This window comes from Mesoplodon bidens (genome assembly GCF_964165515.1).
Source record: "Mesoplodon bidens genome assembly, chromosome: 2".
Classification (NCBI taxonomy): Eukaryota; Metazoa; Chordata; class Mammalia; order Artiodactyla; family Ziphiidae; genus Mesoplodon; species Mesoplodon bidens.
In genome coordinates this window covers 16,172,693-16,188,580 of record NC_138177.1, presented here as the reverse complement: position 1 = coordinate 16,188,580, position 15,888 = coordinate 16,172,693, and the positions used below count along the sequence as shown (strand labels likewise).

At 36.5% G+C, this 15,888-nt stretch overlaps 1 protein-coding gene across 5 annotated transcripts in view; it reads left to right on the top strand.

The window, feature by feature from the left end:
• GPATCH2 (G-patch domain containing 2) overlaps positions 1–15,888 on the top strand; it is a 168,202-nt gene that overhangs the window by 109,487 nt on the left and 42,827 nt on the right. For all 5 annotated transcript variants that reach the window (XM_081226151.1, XM_081226154.1, XM_081226155.1 and 2 more), the window contains exons 7-8: positions 4,794–4,833; positions 11,227–11,297. In XM_081226151.1, coding sequence (XP_081082277.1) covers positions 4,794–4,833; positions 11,227–11,297 — 111 coding nt within the window. The remainder of the gene's footprint in view (positions 1–4,793; positions 4,834–11,226; positions 11,298–15,888) is intronic.

The following is a 15,888-nucleotide window of genomic DNA, read 5'->3' as shown; positions in this document are numbered from 1 at the left end:
TGATGATGATGCTTTATATTGTAGAGTATATTTTACTTTTCAGAGTATTGTCATATGCACAACTCTCTTCATTGTTTTATTAGCTCTCTGAAGCATACATAGATGGTGTTATAACCCCATTTTATAGAGAACTTGACTTTTCTGAAGTCACACACTCTATTCCACTCAACCAAAAGTCAATTAAAGAAACCAATGTATTAAGCATTTATTACATATTTGATAACACATTAAACCTGTTGGGGGATCCTATAGACATTACCCATGAGTATTGGTGTCTTTACTGACATTTAGGAATAAATAGGAAGTTATTGCAAAAGTTCATAGAATAAAAGCTCACATATTACTTTATTCACTGTGTACTATGGGGGAGAAAATTAATACTTATTTTAAACACCCACTATGTGCTGGGTTCTCCGTCTTGTGTAAGCCTCCCCATACTGTAAGAGCAGAGGGATTTATTTTATTTTATAGATGAGGAAGAACCCAAGAGTCTCAACGACTTCACCTAGCCAGTAAGTGCCAGAACCTGTGTCCAAACCCAGATCTTTCTGATTCTAAAACCCATGATTTAGCAGCCATGCCAACCTGAACTTCCTGGATTTACACTTGTAGTTTAATGAAATAAATGCCAAGTTTTAGAAGGGCTTCTTGAGATAGTTTTAGAACTGACTTTTTGTTTCATAGAAAAGGTAGTGAATGAGGAATATCTTTACATCCTGGTCATCTGCTCCACAGAATATCCAGAACCCAAAAGAATCTTAAAGACCACATAGCTCAGTGCTCTTATTCTTCTGTTTTCATATAGAATAACAGGGTGGCTTTGGTTAATAAAACTCTGCCCTGAATCTCAAGTCATTCATTTATCCATTCATTCTGAAAATAGTTATGAGGACCTACTGTGTGTTAGACACTAGGTATACAGTAGTGAATAAGATAGACATCATCGCTGTTCTCATGGTACAACCTAATAGAGATAATAGACCTTAATCAGTAAGCACACCCATAAATGTATAATTATATACTGACCCATAAATTATTTATGATTATTATTATTTATAAATGCTCAAGAGACGTTACTGTATATTGTGCTAAGTACCCTAAAGGAGAACTTTAAAAAGAATTTGAAGTAGACATGGAGATGGAGAAGACTTTTTAGGACAACAAGCTTGAGATGAAATCTCTAGGAACTAAGGGATGGCAAGAGGAGCATTTCAAGCAGAGAGAATACCACTTTCTGTAATCAGGGAATTAAACAAAGGTTAAAACAAGTGACAATGTGAGGGAAGAGATGAGAGGAAAGTGATGAGACTGGAGAAATGTGGGCAGGGACCAGATGATGCTGAGCCTTGCAGGATGTATTAGGATTCTTTCTCCTAAGAGTAGTGGAAAGCCACTTAAGACTTCGGTTTGCTTTTGTTTGTGTGTTTTCTTGAGGGTAGGTAAGGGTATGAATAACTACAAATTCAGAATTGAACTTTGAAATGATCACTCTAGGCCTGCAGTATGATAAATGGATTAAAGTTAGTAGGTACAAGGAAAGTTGCAACTTTCCAGGTAAAACTTGATAGCTTGGACTCAGGTGGTGCCAGAGATGTTGAGAAGTGAGTGGATTTAAGAGATGCTTATGGACTTGCTGATGGTTTGAATATGAGAGAGAAAGGTGCCCAAGCTGAGTTTTAGTTGTCCATTAGAAGGTTGATACTGCCACTAGATGAAGATTTGGTTTGTAGCAAAAAGAAGAATATATGAGGTGTTTATATATCCGTTAAGAAATATAGTAAGCCCATTACATGTTAACACATATAGCATATTTTTTGAAAAATGACTACCTTTTCCTCTAAAAAATTAGTGAAAACATGTCATCATTTTAGCAAATCACTTTAATGTCTGGCATAACAGAAGCTAGATTCTCGTAGCTGCTTCTGCTTTCAATTTGAAGCATATGAAGAAAATCCAGCCTCACACAGATGTGTAGTTGGAAAAGGAAGAAGTATTTTTTTTTTTTTTTTTTTTTTTTTTTTTTTTGCGGTATGCGGGCCTCTCACTCTTGTGGCCTCTCCCGTTGCGGAGCACAGGCTCCGGACGCGCAGGCCCAGCGGCCATGGCTCACGGGCCCAGCCGCTCCGCGGCATATGGGATCCTCCCAGACCGGGGCACGAACCCGCATCCCCTGCATCGGCAGGCGGACTCTCAACCACTGCGCCACCAGGGAGGCCCCAAAAGAAGTATTTTAATAGCCTTTTCAACTCATTGTGGATATTCTTTGATACTGCACCAAAACACAGAGGGTTTTTTTCGGTTTTTTTTTTTTTCCTCAAAGGTTAATTATAATCTGAAAACATATCAGTGAGCTTTTTTTTCCTCAATGACATTAAAATCTATTGGTCTTGAATTCTGAATGGATCACTTGCACATCATGATTTAGTAAATCATACGTTGATCATTTGGAAGAATTCACATGCATTAATATCACCACAGCAGACTTCAAGTATTTGGAAACTGTCAAGTTCATGGTGGCAGTTACAAGTTTTCTAAAAGCCTGACTGGTTTTTGCTAGAAAGCTTAAAGTTTATCATGAGTCACAAGTAGTTGTTTTCCATAACTTTAGAGGCTCAAGTTGTTTCATTTTCAAGAAAATGTCTTCCAGATAGTCAAGTATAGATAACCGTAGTTTATTAGTCATTCTTTCAAGTTAAAAATAGTGCTCCATGGAAACAGTGGCTTTGTTCTGTTTGCATCTCACACAATCTCACAAGTGCTTTTCTTGAGACAACTGTTGTACTTCACTATGCATCTGAAATACTTTATGTGTACTGCCCATTTCACCACGAATAATTTTCTTAAGTATACTCCAGAGTTGAGACTTAATAAAAAAATGTTTACTGCTATGTCAAGAATATTTTTAAGTGAAACTGGCTTTTTTGTTTTCCCCCTGCAAGTTCATTGCAGTGAGGAATACAGTGACTACTAGTTCAGTATTCCAGGGATGTCCTCACTCCCGCCCAGGGCTGCATAGAATACACTTTGAAGACAACACTTTGAGAACCACAGGCAGAGATAGAACCAAGAATACCAAAATTCACGTATCATCCTAGGTACTGAAGGTCATGTGGAACTCCCTGTCAGCGTCTTCTACACTGACACATGTGCCTTAGTCTTTTGGCATCCTCAGTTGTAGTTGCTACCAAGATCTAGTTCTTACCTAGCATATGGCTTCTTCTTAATACGCTATCCTCTCACCTTAATTTTTATTCCCATGTCTTGATCCATGAAACCCTATTATAGAATACTGAGTTAGGAGTTTAACAGACATTTCTCCTTCCCCATTCCTCAACACCCCCCCCCTTTCTGTTATATACTTCTTCATACTTACAAGTCTCTTCAATAAAACAGTTACGGTTCACAAGGAAGATGTTCAGTGTAGAAGATTATATTCCATTTCCAAAGTTAATTTGAATTTTCAGTGATAATCTGTAAACTAGTGGTGTCCGATAGAACTTTTCACAGTAATGGAAATGTTCTGTATCTGCACTGCTGGTGATGGTAGCTGCTAACCATGTATGTCTAGGGCACTTGAAATGTGGCTAATGCAACTGAGGAACTTAATTTTTAATATTCATTTAAATAGCCATAGATGACTAGTAGCTACCATATTAGAGAGCACAAGTTTAGACCATTATGTGTACAGGACACACTAAGTTAATATAAAATTATGCTTCTGAGTCAAAAAATAGAAACTCTATAAAAAATAGAAACTCTAGTGCTTCCCTGGTGGCGCAGTGGTTGAGAGTCCGCCTGCCGATGCAGGGGACACGGGTTCGTGCCCCGGTCCGGGAAGATCCCACATGCCGCGGAGCGGCTGGGCCCGTGAGCCATGGCCGCTGAGCCTGCACGTCCGGAGCCTGTGCTCCACAACTGGGGAGGCCACAACAGTGAGAGGCCCGTGTACCGCAAAAAAATAAATAATAATATTAGTATCATTCCCTATGATTGTGGGCTTTTACTGGCTTATTTCCCACAATGTCTCTCTGGATTTCCTTGATGTTTACAGTTAGTTTTAAGCAGAATACTGGCCAGATGGCTGGGCATATAGCTAATGATAACTCCTGTTGAAAAGGTATCACCAGATAGACTATTAAAAGTCCAAGTTGCATCTGGAACAGTATGGGGTGGGCCAGGCAGGGTGAGGCACAGTGCAAGAATGGAACGCTTTAACTGTGCCATGACTTATATATCTCCAGTGTTGTTGTTGAATTTGTTCTCAGCCAGAATCCAGAATCCCATGGAAGGAATGGGATCAAGGTACCTTCAGCTGATACTTTAGAATTCACATCAAGGGCCTTGTGTGATTGTTGCTCGGGACATAGCCAGAGGATATAATATTCTTGTATTTTTAATGTTTTTTAAAACTCCAACAATCAAAAGGTCATCATCTGTTGTAATGATGCTGTAATTAAGTTGTGGTAAATGATAGCATTTGTAGATTTTATAACCAGAATTGATTCATAAAATGAATACAGTCCCAGCAGTTTATGTTAACATAATTAAATGGAAATGTAATTCTAACTGAGTTTGCTTATTAAACTGAAAATTACTGGGTTATGAGCCCTCTTACATTTCTGTCAAAATTGGTGTAAGTCTAGGATTACATGAAATATCCATTAAAATACGGCATATTTTAAGGCTCTGTTGCTGGTGGCATGTATATTTCTTACAGCACATGCAGACTGATCACGTGAGAGCATGTGCTTTTAGTGAGTTTCCTGCTAACTCCTTTTCTCTTTCCTCTGCAGCCATTGGTTTAGCCCTGGGGCTAGAACAGAGCATGGCCAGGTAAGGAACATTCTAATCCAAAAGGAAGTTACTCAGTCTTTCAAATATTTAGCTATCTCCCTTCAAGGTAGTAGATCAGTTTTATGAGAAAGGATAAAATCCCAGGTTATTTTAAAAGGAGCTCATTGTGCCGGTGCTGATACACTGACCAAGTGACTGATCCTCAGCTAGCATCAGAGTTCTCCCTTACTGCCCCCTTCCTCAGTCACACGTGTCACCTCCATGGAAAGGCTTTAGAATTCACTAGTTTGTAGGACTTCACCATTCACATGTTTTTCACAAAGTTAAGGTACCAAAATAGTACATACGCTTGAAAAAATTGCTTTGTATTAAACAAGATCAGCCAGCCAGAGAATATTTTTATTTTTGAAGTTTAGAAGGTGATAATGGTTTCTTACAAGTTTATGTTATATTTCTAAGTGAGTTTTTTAAAATTTTGTATTAGTTTCATGGCAGCATAATGATTAGTTGACTTAGCAAGAACTTGACATTCATTTTGGTTAACTTTACATATAAAATAAGTAGTCTATCTTCTTTGTCTGTTGAATGTGTTAGTTCTCTCTCTGCAGTGTGATAAGGTAATTTAGGGCTTAAAATTTTGATAAGTTTTAAAGCATATGGCTTTGCATCCTTGTTAAGCCTTTTTTTTTTTTTCATTGTGGATTATAAGAGTTATTTTTTAAGTGGGTCAATAGTATGATACGTAAGAAATCCCTTTAAATATATGCAAATGAAAAGCCTCAAATCCACCGGGATCATTTCTTCTGAGGGGTAGGTAGGTAGGTAGGTAGGTCGGTAAAGAGGAGATTGTGCTTAGTAATTGGTAATTGGTAACATTATTTTATGTATTGGTGATGTCTTATTTCTTAAGCTGGGCAGCAGGTGCAGAGTTGGTTGCACATACCATAGTTCCCTTTTCTTATAACAGGAAAGTGCCAAATACTTCATTATAAGGTATACTATATTTCTTAACACACATGAATCTAATTAAAGAAAAATATGTGAATTCAGTTTAATGATTTTTTGTAAACTTGGCCTTTTTCCATGAGAGCAGTTTGCACCTTTAAATATATTTCTCTGTTAATAATAGAATATTTACCGTTATTTCTAAAGTTTTGGAAATTAATTAGGCTACGTTGCATCTGCAGTGTGTTTGTTCAGAATGTAAAACTTAGACTTTCTGCTTTCCCAAATGGTTCATACCCTCTATGTAAAATGATTACATTAAGATTCTGCTTCTAGTAGTAAGTCGCATTAGGATATAGTTTATCCCCAAATACGATTTTGTAAAGATCATTTTCCACCTTCTAGAATTTGAGAAATACTAAAGTCATGTTATAAATCTGTGCTTTAGATTATAGTGTAACTGGTTGCTTCCAGCCAAACTTTTTTTCTGTAATTAAAAATTAACAAATAGCTAAGAACATATAGAGAAGAAAGTTGACCAATCTTTTTTTTTTTTAATTTTTAAATATTTTAGACAAATTTTTGAATCACCCTTTGGCTTAAACTCGGATATACCATTTCAGATTTTTATCTTGACTAGATAGGTTAATGAACACAGTTGATTCTTGTTATTTGTAATAGCTATGTTCTATGAGGTTGATAAGAATACTAACGTAGCAAATACTGAAAAATCGCTCCCAGGAAACATACAAGGTTAGGCTCCTGAGAATCTCTGGTCACAACATTTTCATTAACTAATTAATACATATCCTTATTTGATGTGTGTTTCTGTTTAAAGACACCTTATTTAATACATATTATTGATTCATTAACACTGAACTCATGGCCAGCAGCACTATAACTTATTCCTGAAGGGAGCTTGTCTAATGCACATGTTTTCTCTATAAAGCCCATCACAACCTTCGTGCTCTGGGGAACACTAGATAGCAGTTCAGCACGATACTTAGGAGGCTATTTTAAACAATGAAGATAAAAACAAGAAAAAAAATGCAAAAAAACATAGCACTGAATGGACCTCGAAAAAGACACATGTTTACAGTATGAAAGCTGAAACAAGAAGACAGACATCACCTTGTCAGAGCTCAGCTGAGAACATGCGCTACAGGGGACTCAAATTTCTGTCACTCTGTGCCTGTCTGCCAATGACTGCTAAAGCACCAGAAGTACTGATTTTGGTGTTACAAATAAATTTTAGCAAATAGGTGAATTTGCAAGTACAGAATCCATGAATAATGAGTAACAGTTGCACATATACGTGTGTATACAAATACACATACAAACTACTCATGTTTTGAGGGATAAAAATTTCTTATTCAACTTAGACCTAACTTTAGCACAGTAAACTATTGGCTAAACCTAGGTCCAAGTGATAAAATGCAAGACCATGAAAAAGTATAACATCCTTCAATATATTGTTGAATGAATGACTATTAGCATGCATGAACACCTTTTATTTTTCCCATACCAACTTACCAACATAAAGAAATGATAATATTAACCCCACTTTTGAAATCCCACCCCTCACTGCTTTCCCCACCTTATGATTCCCCTTTCTCTTCTTTAGTGCAAAGTCCCATTTCCATTTACATCATGCATACTCAGTGTTTTCTTTATCACACATTTAGTAAATCACTGTTGTCCATCAGCCGTTATCTCTCAGGTACTCTTTATTTTTACAAAAAGAGGTATTTATATAGACAACATAGCTTTTCCTCTGAGGTGGGTAAAATCTGGGGCAGGAAAGCAGTATCTACATGATGTTGGTAAATGTTTGAGAAAACCACAGAGAGGGCACCACAGAGGCCACAAAAGAGAAAAGTGAAAGGTGGTTCAGTAGTAGAAGTAAGGAGACAGAAGCAGCTGCAGGAAGCCTCATTTTGTGTGTGTGTGTCTTTTTTAATTCTGAGGATTTTCCTCCTTGAATATCTAATGGTGTGATATTTTTGACTGAGTTTACTAGTATTTTAAGGAGCCATAGGTCATTGTTTAGAGACTACTTAGTTCTCCTTTTAAGGTGAGGACCCTATGAAAGGCCAAGTGTGGAGAGACTTGAAATTCTTTTGTAGACATTTGAGGAGTTACCTGAAAAGTGGCTGCTAACCAGAAACAGTCTTGAGCTTGAATGCCTTCTGAATATCAGGCGGTAAAGAAAGGATTGCCGTGCAAAGTGGAATAAGAATTCTGCTCTTTGCTTTTTCCTCTTGTGCTAGGAACGTGACACGCACAAAATAATCTTTTTAAAATATCATGAATAGCCACAGAAATTCTCAGCTCCCTTTCTGTCACAGGAGCAACCATGATCCACGTGGAACATTTCTCTTCCTGGTTTCGTTCAGCAGATTTTAAAATTGCGTAACTTTTGTAAACCTCACATTGTACTAGGTTTTGTGTTTATGAATGTTCATGTCATTCTTATATGAGTCATTTTTTAATATACATCTGCAGGTCACTCACTAATAAGGGAATTGTCTCTCCGTTTGGCCTAAGTCCAGCAATCTGAGAGTCAGAAGGTAAGAAGCACTTCGCACCATATTCAGAAGTTCTGTCATTAATCAGAGTTGATGGTGTTGAGTCAGAGCCCTGAAAACTGACCTCACTTGTGACACTGATAGGAGTCCAAGGAAACAGGAAAAGTTAGCCGTAAGAGAAGTGAAGAATCTTTCAAAACCTGATGATCTACTCTTGCATATCAGAGCAGAGCTCCAGGACTCTTGTGTCTTTTATCATGAATTCCTGATCTGATGCCCCTCTTCCCCCCTGCCACCCTTTTTTTTTGTTCCTTGGGGCAGAGCAGACACGTGTTGGGAATCTTTCAAATACAAATGTATGTTTTCTATTCAAATAACACTCTGGATTAATTTTTTCATCTTCGCCCCTTAGAAGATCTAGGTTCCCATATTAACCTGTTAAATTCATGACCCAGAGATCTGAGTCTGTATTTTTCTCTCTGAGCTTGATTTTAAATTTGCAAAGATACACCCAGACTTTTAATTTTATTGATAAAATGAGATAATTTTATGATGACTTTTTAATATAGATGCATTATATTAAATAATTCCAATATTTGTCTCTTTTTATATACAAAGCCCATCAAAACTATAAATTTGAGGGAGAAAAGAAATTCCCATGTGAATCTAATAGAAGGAGCTCTAACCTCGGAGTTCAGAGAAGTTGCTATCTCATTTTAGTTCATCCAGGTGGTGGCCTCTCTGAGAACTATCCAGACCTAGTAGGTATAGCCTAATATTTATTTTGGTTATTATAGTTGCATTTTGAAAAAAACTAAACTGTAGAATTCTTTTCTTATTTCAGAACATATGTTTGGGATTTTTTGAGTTCTTTGTTTAAACTGTTTTAACACAAATATCAGGAATAGTGTTCACATATCCGTCTTATCTAACAATTAGAAAAGTTAGTTAACTACTACTATTAATTGAAGGTGGAGGTAGAGATTTTATCATGTCACCTCTAGCTATCTGTGTCACAAATGTTGGTTTGTATATTTTTTTTACAAAGACACTAGCATTAGAAATGCCAAAGTAATTAATTTTTTTTTTCAGAAACAATTTAGCTTTCATGGTACGAAGTGTTTCTACATTGAAACACTTTCAGATTAATGGACTTAAAGATAAATTGTTGCTATTTTCTATAAGTAGTAATAATTAGGTATGGCTTCATCTACATATCAAATACTAGATCTCATTCCCTATTTCTTTATCTCATTCATTCATTCACTCATTCATTCAACAAATATTTATTGAACACTAAAAATGTTCCAGACACTGTGCTGAGCCTTGGAGGTGCAGGCAGATTGAATAACTAAAACAAAGGGCCAAAGGTGAGCAAGAATATGGTACATGCTCCAAACTGAAAAGTTCAGAATGGCTGGGATATATCATTTAGAAATAAGGAGCTTAGGTTGGGGGGTAGGAGGAAGCATAATAAATTATGAGTTTAGAAATATAATCAAATTATGAAGGGCCATGAGAGTCTTGTACAAGATTTGGGGGTTTATCTGAAGAGAATAATGTAATCAGATCTAGTTTTAGAATTATTGGCTGCAGTGTGGAGAATGGATTAAATGGGAGTGAGGCTGGAGGCAGGGAGGCCTTTGGAGAGGCTGTTGTAGGTGAAAGAAAATGATGGCCTGGACTGGGATGTTGGTAGTGGGGATGGAAAGAAGCAGATATTTCAGAGAAATATAAAGTAGTCTTATTTAGTTAAGACATTCCTGAAATAATGATCTAACAATGTTCTTTGTGATCTAATTAAGTTATTTTCCTTCTCAAGGATGGCCAAATGTGGCTAGTAATTGACTCTAAATGATGTTATTCAATAGTTCAAAGCAGTTAGTTCGTTAGAAGTTACTGATATTGGTCAGACAATAACCACTGACAACCAGGCTCATTAATTACAATTGTAGCATTTGAACCATTTACTCGGCACTTTTTATACTCTGGTCATAGTGCTAAGTGTTTGACATGATTTATCTTATTTAACACTCACAGCACCCTTACAGGTAGATATTATTGTTATCTCAATTTTCCAGGTGGAAACTGAGACTTAGAGATGTTACACAGCTTATAAATGGTAGACCTGTTTTTAAAACCTAGTGACTTGTTAGTGACTGGTATAGCTGGGATTTGAACCCAGATCTTTCCTGCACTATTACTTCTAAGATTTCTATTTTTATTAAGGTTAATTTCTAATATGCTGTACAACTTCTTATTAGCCCAGTCTTGCATATAATCACATTTCTGCATAAATAAGATAAGCTACAGTTTGAGTGTACACACAGCAAAAAGTATTGACTACTTGGGTTTTTTTCTTTCCAATTAGTTAGGGTAAAGCAAGTGTGAAGGGAAGTGTATGGTGAGGCATTTTGAGGAGGCAGTCAAATCTGTATTTTTTTCTAACTATGTATTTCCAAGCCAATAATTTCTTTGAAAAAGAATGTTTTAAATGTTTCTTTACCATGTTAGGCCAGTAAATACAGAGAAAGTAAGATTAGATCTTTTATGTCATTGTAGGTGACAAAAGCCTCGAAAAATTCGTAGCTGAATGCACTGGTAGAAGCATTGGTAAGAGAGGTTGCATTACTTTAACCAGGACCACTCCAGAGAACCAGAACTAGAAGTGAGTCCTAGACCTCCAGCTCTAGGCTGTATATTAAGTGACTATAAGAGCAGTGTAAGCTGTCAGGCAAGCACTGGCAACTCTTAGCAACATTTTTATAAGGGTGTCAGTGGCATCTCTAGCAAAAGTAGTTGTCTTCGTTTTAAGAAAAACCAGTAAAAAAACAGAAAGAAAAAAAAGTAATGCAAGTGAACAAATAGTGTCCCTCTGAATGAGAATACTTTTCTACTTACAAAATAATATAATGGAAATATTTTTGTTTCTACAACTTTGTTTTAACACTTTGGACAGCATCAGCTTCTGAGAGATAACCGAGCTGAAAGAGGACACAAGAAAAACTGTTCTGTGAAAACAGCCAGCAGGTAAGCAATTTAAAATCACTTTTTATTCTGATCATTAAATCATGTGATTTTTTTTTCCATACCAGTATGAACACGGTGAGTTATAGTTGGGTTGCCTTTGGCTCTAAAGTGCCAGCTGAAAATATTTTATGTATTGTTTATTAGAATCTATTTCATGATTACTAGTAATGAATAGAAAGATACCATTCTATTTGTATTTTTTAAAGCTGATGAAAAATAAAGAGTACATTTTTTTAACATCTTTATTGGAGTATAATCGCTTTACAATGGTATGTTAGTTTCTGCTGTATAACAAAGTGTATCAGCTATACATATACATACATCCCCATATCCCCTCCCTCTTGTGTCTCCCTCCCACCCTCCCTATCCTACTGCTCTAAGTGGACACAAAACACTGAGCTGATCTCCCTGTGCTGTGCGGCTGCTTCCCACTAGCTATCTGTTTTACATTTGGTAGTGTATATATGTCCATGCCACTCTCTCACTTCGTCCCAGCTTACCCTTCCCCCTCCCTGTGTCCTCAAGTCCATTCTCTATGTAAGAGTGCATTTTTAGAAGAAAAGAAAATCTCTGCCACCCATAACTAATGAATTTTAGATCAAGATTTAGAATAATTCGTTTATTTTTTAATTATAAAAAAAGAGAATTAGGGCTTCCCTGGTGGCACAGTGGTTGAGAGTCTGCCTGCTGATGCAGGGGACATGGGTTCGTGCCCCGGTCCGGGAAGATCCCGCATGCCGCGGAGCAGCTAGGCCCGTGAGCCATGGCCACTGGGCCTGCGCATCCGGAGCCTGTGCTCCACAACGGGAGAGGCCACAACAGTGAGAGGCCCGCGTACCGCAAAAAAAAAAAAAAAAAAAGAGAGAGAGAGAGAATTAATCTTTTCCCCAAAACTTAAATGGTACTTAGGCTTTATGAGAGAGCAACATGTATATTTATCTCTAATAATATATAAATAAGTATCTAGAAAATATACTCTTTTTTTAAAGTGCTTCTATGTTCTTACTCATTTTATATTGCTGAGTCGATGTTATATTTTTTCTTTAATAAAAAAAATTTGCCCCAGTTTATTGTTTTAGACAGTGTATTTCCAAATTTTGCACATGGTGTTTCTGAAGAGCTCATTTTTACTTAGGTGAAAATGACTATCAGAATATTGTTCAGAACTACTGCCCTGTGATTTACACTTGCTCAATTTTTAACAAGATAGCCGACCTCGGCAGCTACCTTTGCATCTCCTGGCCTCCCGTAGTTAGTGTGCTAGCCACTGTGTTTAACACTCCCAAGCAAGCAATGTAGCTTCCAAGTACCATGTTGTACAGACTAACCCCAACTGAGAACCCACTAGGTATCTGCAGAAGCTAACATAAATCCCATCTAGCATGTCTAATTTAGACAATCAAAAATTGTCAAACATAATAAGTTGACCATCAGTGATAGTCAACATAAAACTAATATAGTTACCCCTAAGGATGTCAGATCCTGAAACTATGAAGTATGGCTTATATAAATTTTATACAGGTTATAAATAATTACGAATGACATGTTTATAGAAATAAAATAAGCAGGCAACAGATCGCTATTAGAATTGTTCAAGCAGAATTGAATCAAAAGCATATAATTGTTAAAAATGAGACGTGTGATTGTGAAATGGAGGTACAGCTGAAGAAGTAGGCCAGAATACAGCATAAAAATACAAGGAGATGGAAAAATGAAAGAGTGGTTAAGAGACCCAGGAAAGATCTAAGATATATTTAAGCTTAGAGGCTTTGATGGAGGGTATAGAAAGGCTGAAAAAAACATGATGCTGAAGAGATGTTGGCTAAGGATTCCCTAAATGGGTGAAAGTTATAAATCTATAGATACAGGTACAGAAAGCACAGTGAATACCAACTAGAATAAATAGAAAGAAATCCATACCTAGTAGTACACTGTAGTACACCAAAAACAAAGAGAAGATCTTAAAAGAATCCAGAGATAAAGGATGAATTACTACAAAGGAATGACAGCTGTACATCATCAGATTTCTGAGTACTGACAGTGAAACCAGAAAACAGTGGACAAGTCTTCAGAGTACTGGGTGAAAATACATTGTCAGCATAGAACTATGTGCCTAGAAAAACATCTTTCATATATGAAGATGAAGTAAAAACAGTTTAAGATTTTCAAAAACTAAGAAAGTTTACTACCAACAGACCTTTGCTAGAAGACTTTTTAAAGGATGTATTTCAAGAAAAGGATCTCCTGAGGAAAGTCTTAAGATAAAAAAATGAATACTAAGCCAATAAACTGTTAAAGATTTCAGTAAGTTTAAACAACCATTGTTTATATAAGTTGATAGTTATAATATGTAATTCATAGGACTTTTCAAAAGACAATCTAAGATAGTGGAAAATAACAGCATGTTAAATTGGCAGTGTTGATGATTACAGTTCAAGTTCAATCTAAGGTCCTTGAATTGTTTGGGGTGTTTACTTCATTGGTCAGTTAAGAGATTGATACTTGATAAGACTGTATTAAGTATTCATGGTAAAATATCAAAAATAACTACTAAGTCAAAAGAAATAGAGTATGTTAATTCCAAGCCAGTTGGCGGGCGTGGGGTTGAATGGAATAAAATATTACCTAAAAAAATCCATTTAAAAAGTCAATAAAGGGGGGAGAAAAGCATAGACAAAATGGGACACAGAAAAATAGGTTAGATAATTGAATCAAGTCCATGTATCAGTAATTACAATAAATATTTATGGATTAAACTTGTCAGTTCAAAGCAAAACTAAGCAGATTTAGTTTTTCTTTTAAAATCCAACTATATGTTCTTTATAAGAGACATACCTGAAATAATGACAAAGAAAGGTGGAAAACTAAAGGATGGAACAGGATATACCAGATATACTATAAAAGAGACTCTCATACCAGACAAACTGACTTAAGAACAAAAGCCTTAACAAGCTTAAGAAACGCATAATTTAATGATAAAAGATTCAACTTACCAAAAAGTTAATAATTTTATTATTGCGTACATTCATTAAAATAGCCTCAGGAAAATATATAAAGCAAATATTAATAGCAGTGAATGGAGAAACTCACTAACCCACTATCATGGTGCTCCCACTTCAATACAGCATTGATATTATTGATAGTTTAAGCCATCAGAAAATTTGCACAACAGAAAATTAACAAACTTAATGATATTATATAAACCATTTCACCCAAACTATTAACAAAAACACATCCTTCTCAAAGACACATGTAATATTTACAAAAATTGACCACTTACCAGGCCAAAGCTACTATCAACAAATTTTAATGAATATGTATCATAAAGATCATATCCTTTAACTTGAATGTGATTAAGAGAAATCATTGACAAAAATAATTTTTTTAAAGTTTGGAGTTAAAAATACATTTTAAAATAACTCGTGTCCAGAAAATCATAGTGATAATATCTAAACTTGTGGGTTGCAGTTAGATGGTAATTAAGAAAACTTTACTACTTGAAAGTTGTATATTAGAAATTTGGTCCCAGTTGCTGTTGCAGTCAAGATTCTGAACTCTAAGATTACTGATTATAAACTATAAGAAGATGGCTTCTCTCCTCCAGGATCAACCCAGGGGGAATTTAGAAAGAGAAAATAAGCAGAAAACTACCAGAAGTCCCCAGTATTAAGGGAAGGGGCATGCTATTTTGAACTTGTGCTTATGAGATGGGGGCACACAGGTGTGCTTGTGTGCTTTGACCTGAAGCAAGAGGCAATTCAGCCTGGGTAAGGGAGAATGAGATGTGAGGAGAACCTTTGGAGTTCTTTTCTATACTAGCTTGTCACTGGCCATGGCCTTGGGACAAATGACATCTGCCCCTTACAGAAAGACTCAGATCTCTGGTCCAAGTGTTTTTAAGGATAAAGTCAGGGCAGCTCACAGTGCTGTATTTGTGAGGAGCTGGGAAAGCTTGATGGGACTAGATGACAAATTATCTGGTCTTCACTCTGCACCATACAAACCACAGAGCTGGAGGATTACAGTTCTTATTTTCCTGAGAGTGAGGAAAGGGAGCATTTTTCAGACAGAGGAGTTATTTTATAGAGAGGGGTGTGATGATTGTGGTTTTCTGGTGCCCAGACCTCTATACTCATAAGTCAGGTTCATTCACCTCCAATTGCTGAACTGCTTTGGGCGGACAGAGAAGACTGGCCTTTCCCCATAGCATTGCCTGGTAGAATTAGATAATAAGACATTTGAGGAGAACAGCCTTTTCAAAAAAAAAAAAAAATATATATATATATATATATAGGACTTCCATGGTGGTGCAGTGGTTAAGAATCCACCTACCAAAGCAGGGGACATGGGTTCAACCCCTGGTCCAGGCAGATCCCACATGCCACGGAGCAACTACCCACGTGCCACAACTACTGAAGCCCACACGCCTAGAGCCTGTGCTCCACAACAAGAGAAGCCCGTGCACTGCAACGAAGAGTAGCCCCCACTTGCCACAACTAGAGAAAGCCTGTGTGCAGCAACGAAGACCCAACACAGCCATAAATAAATAAATAAATAAATAAATAAATTTACTTTAAAAAGTATATATATA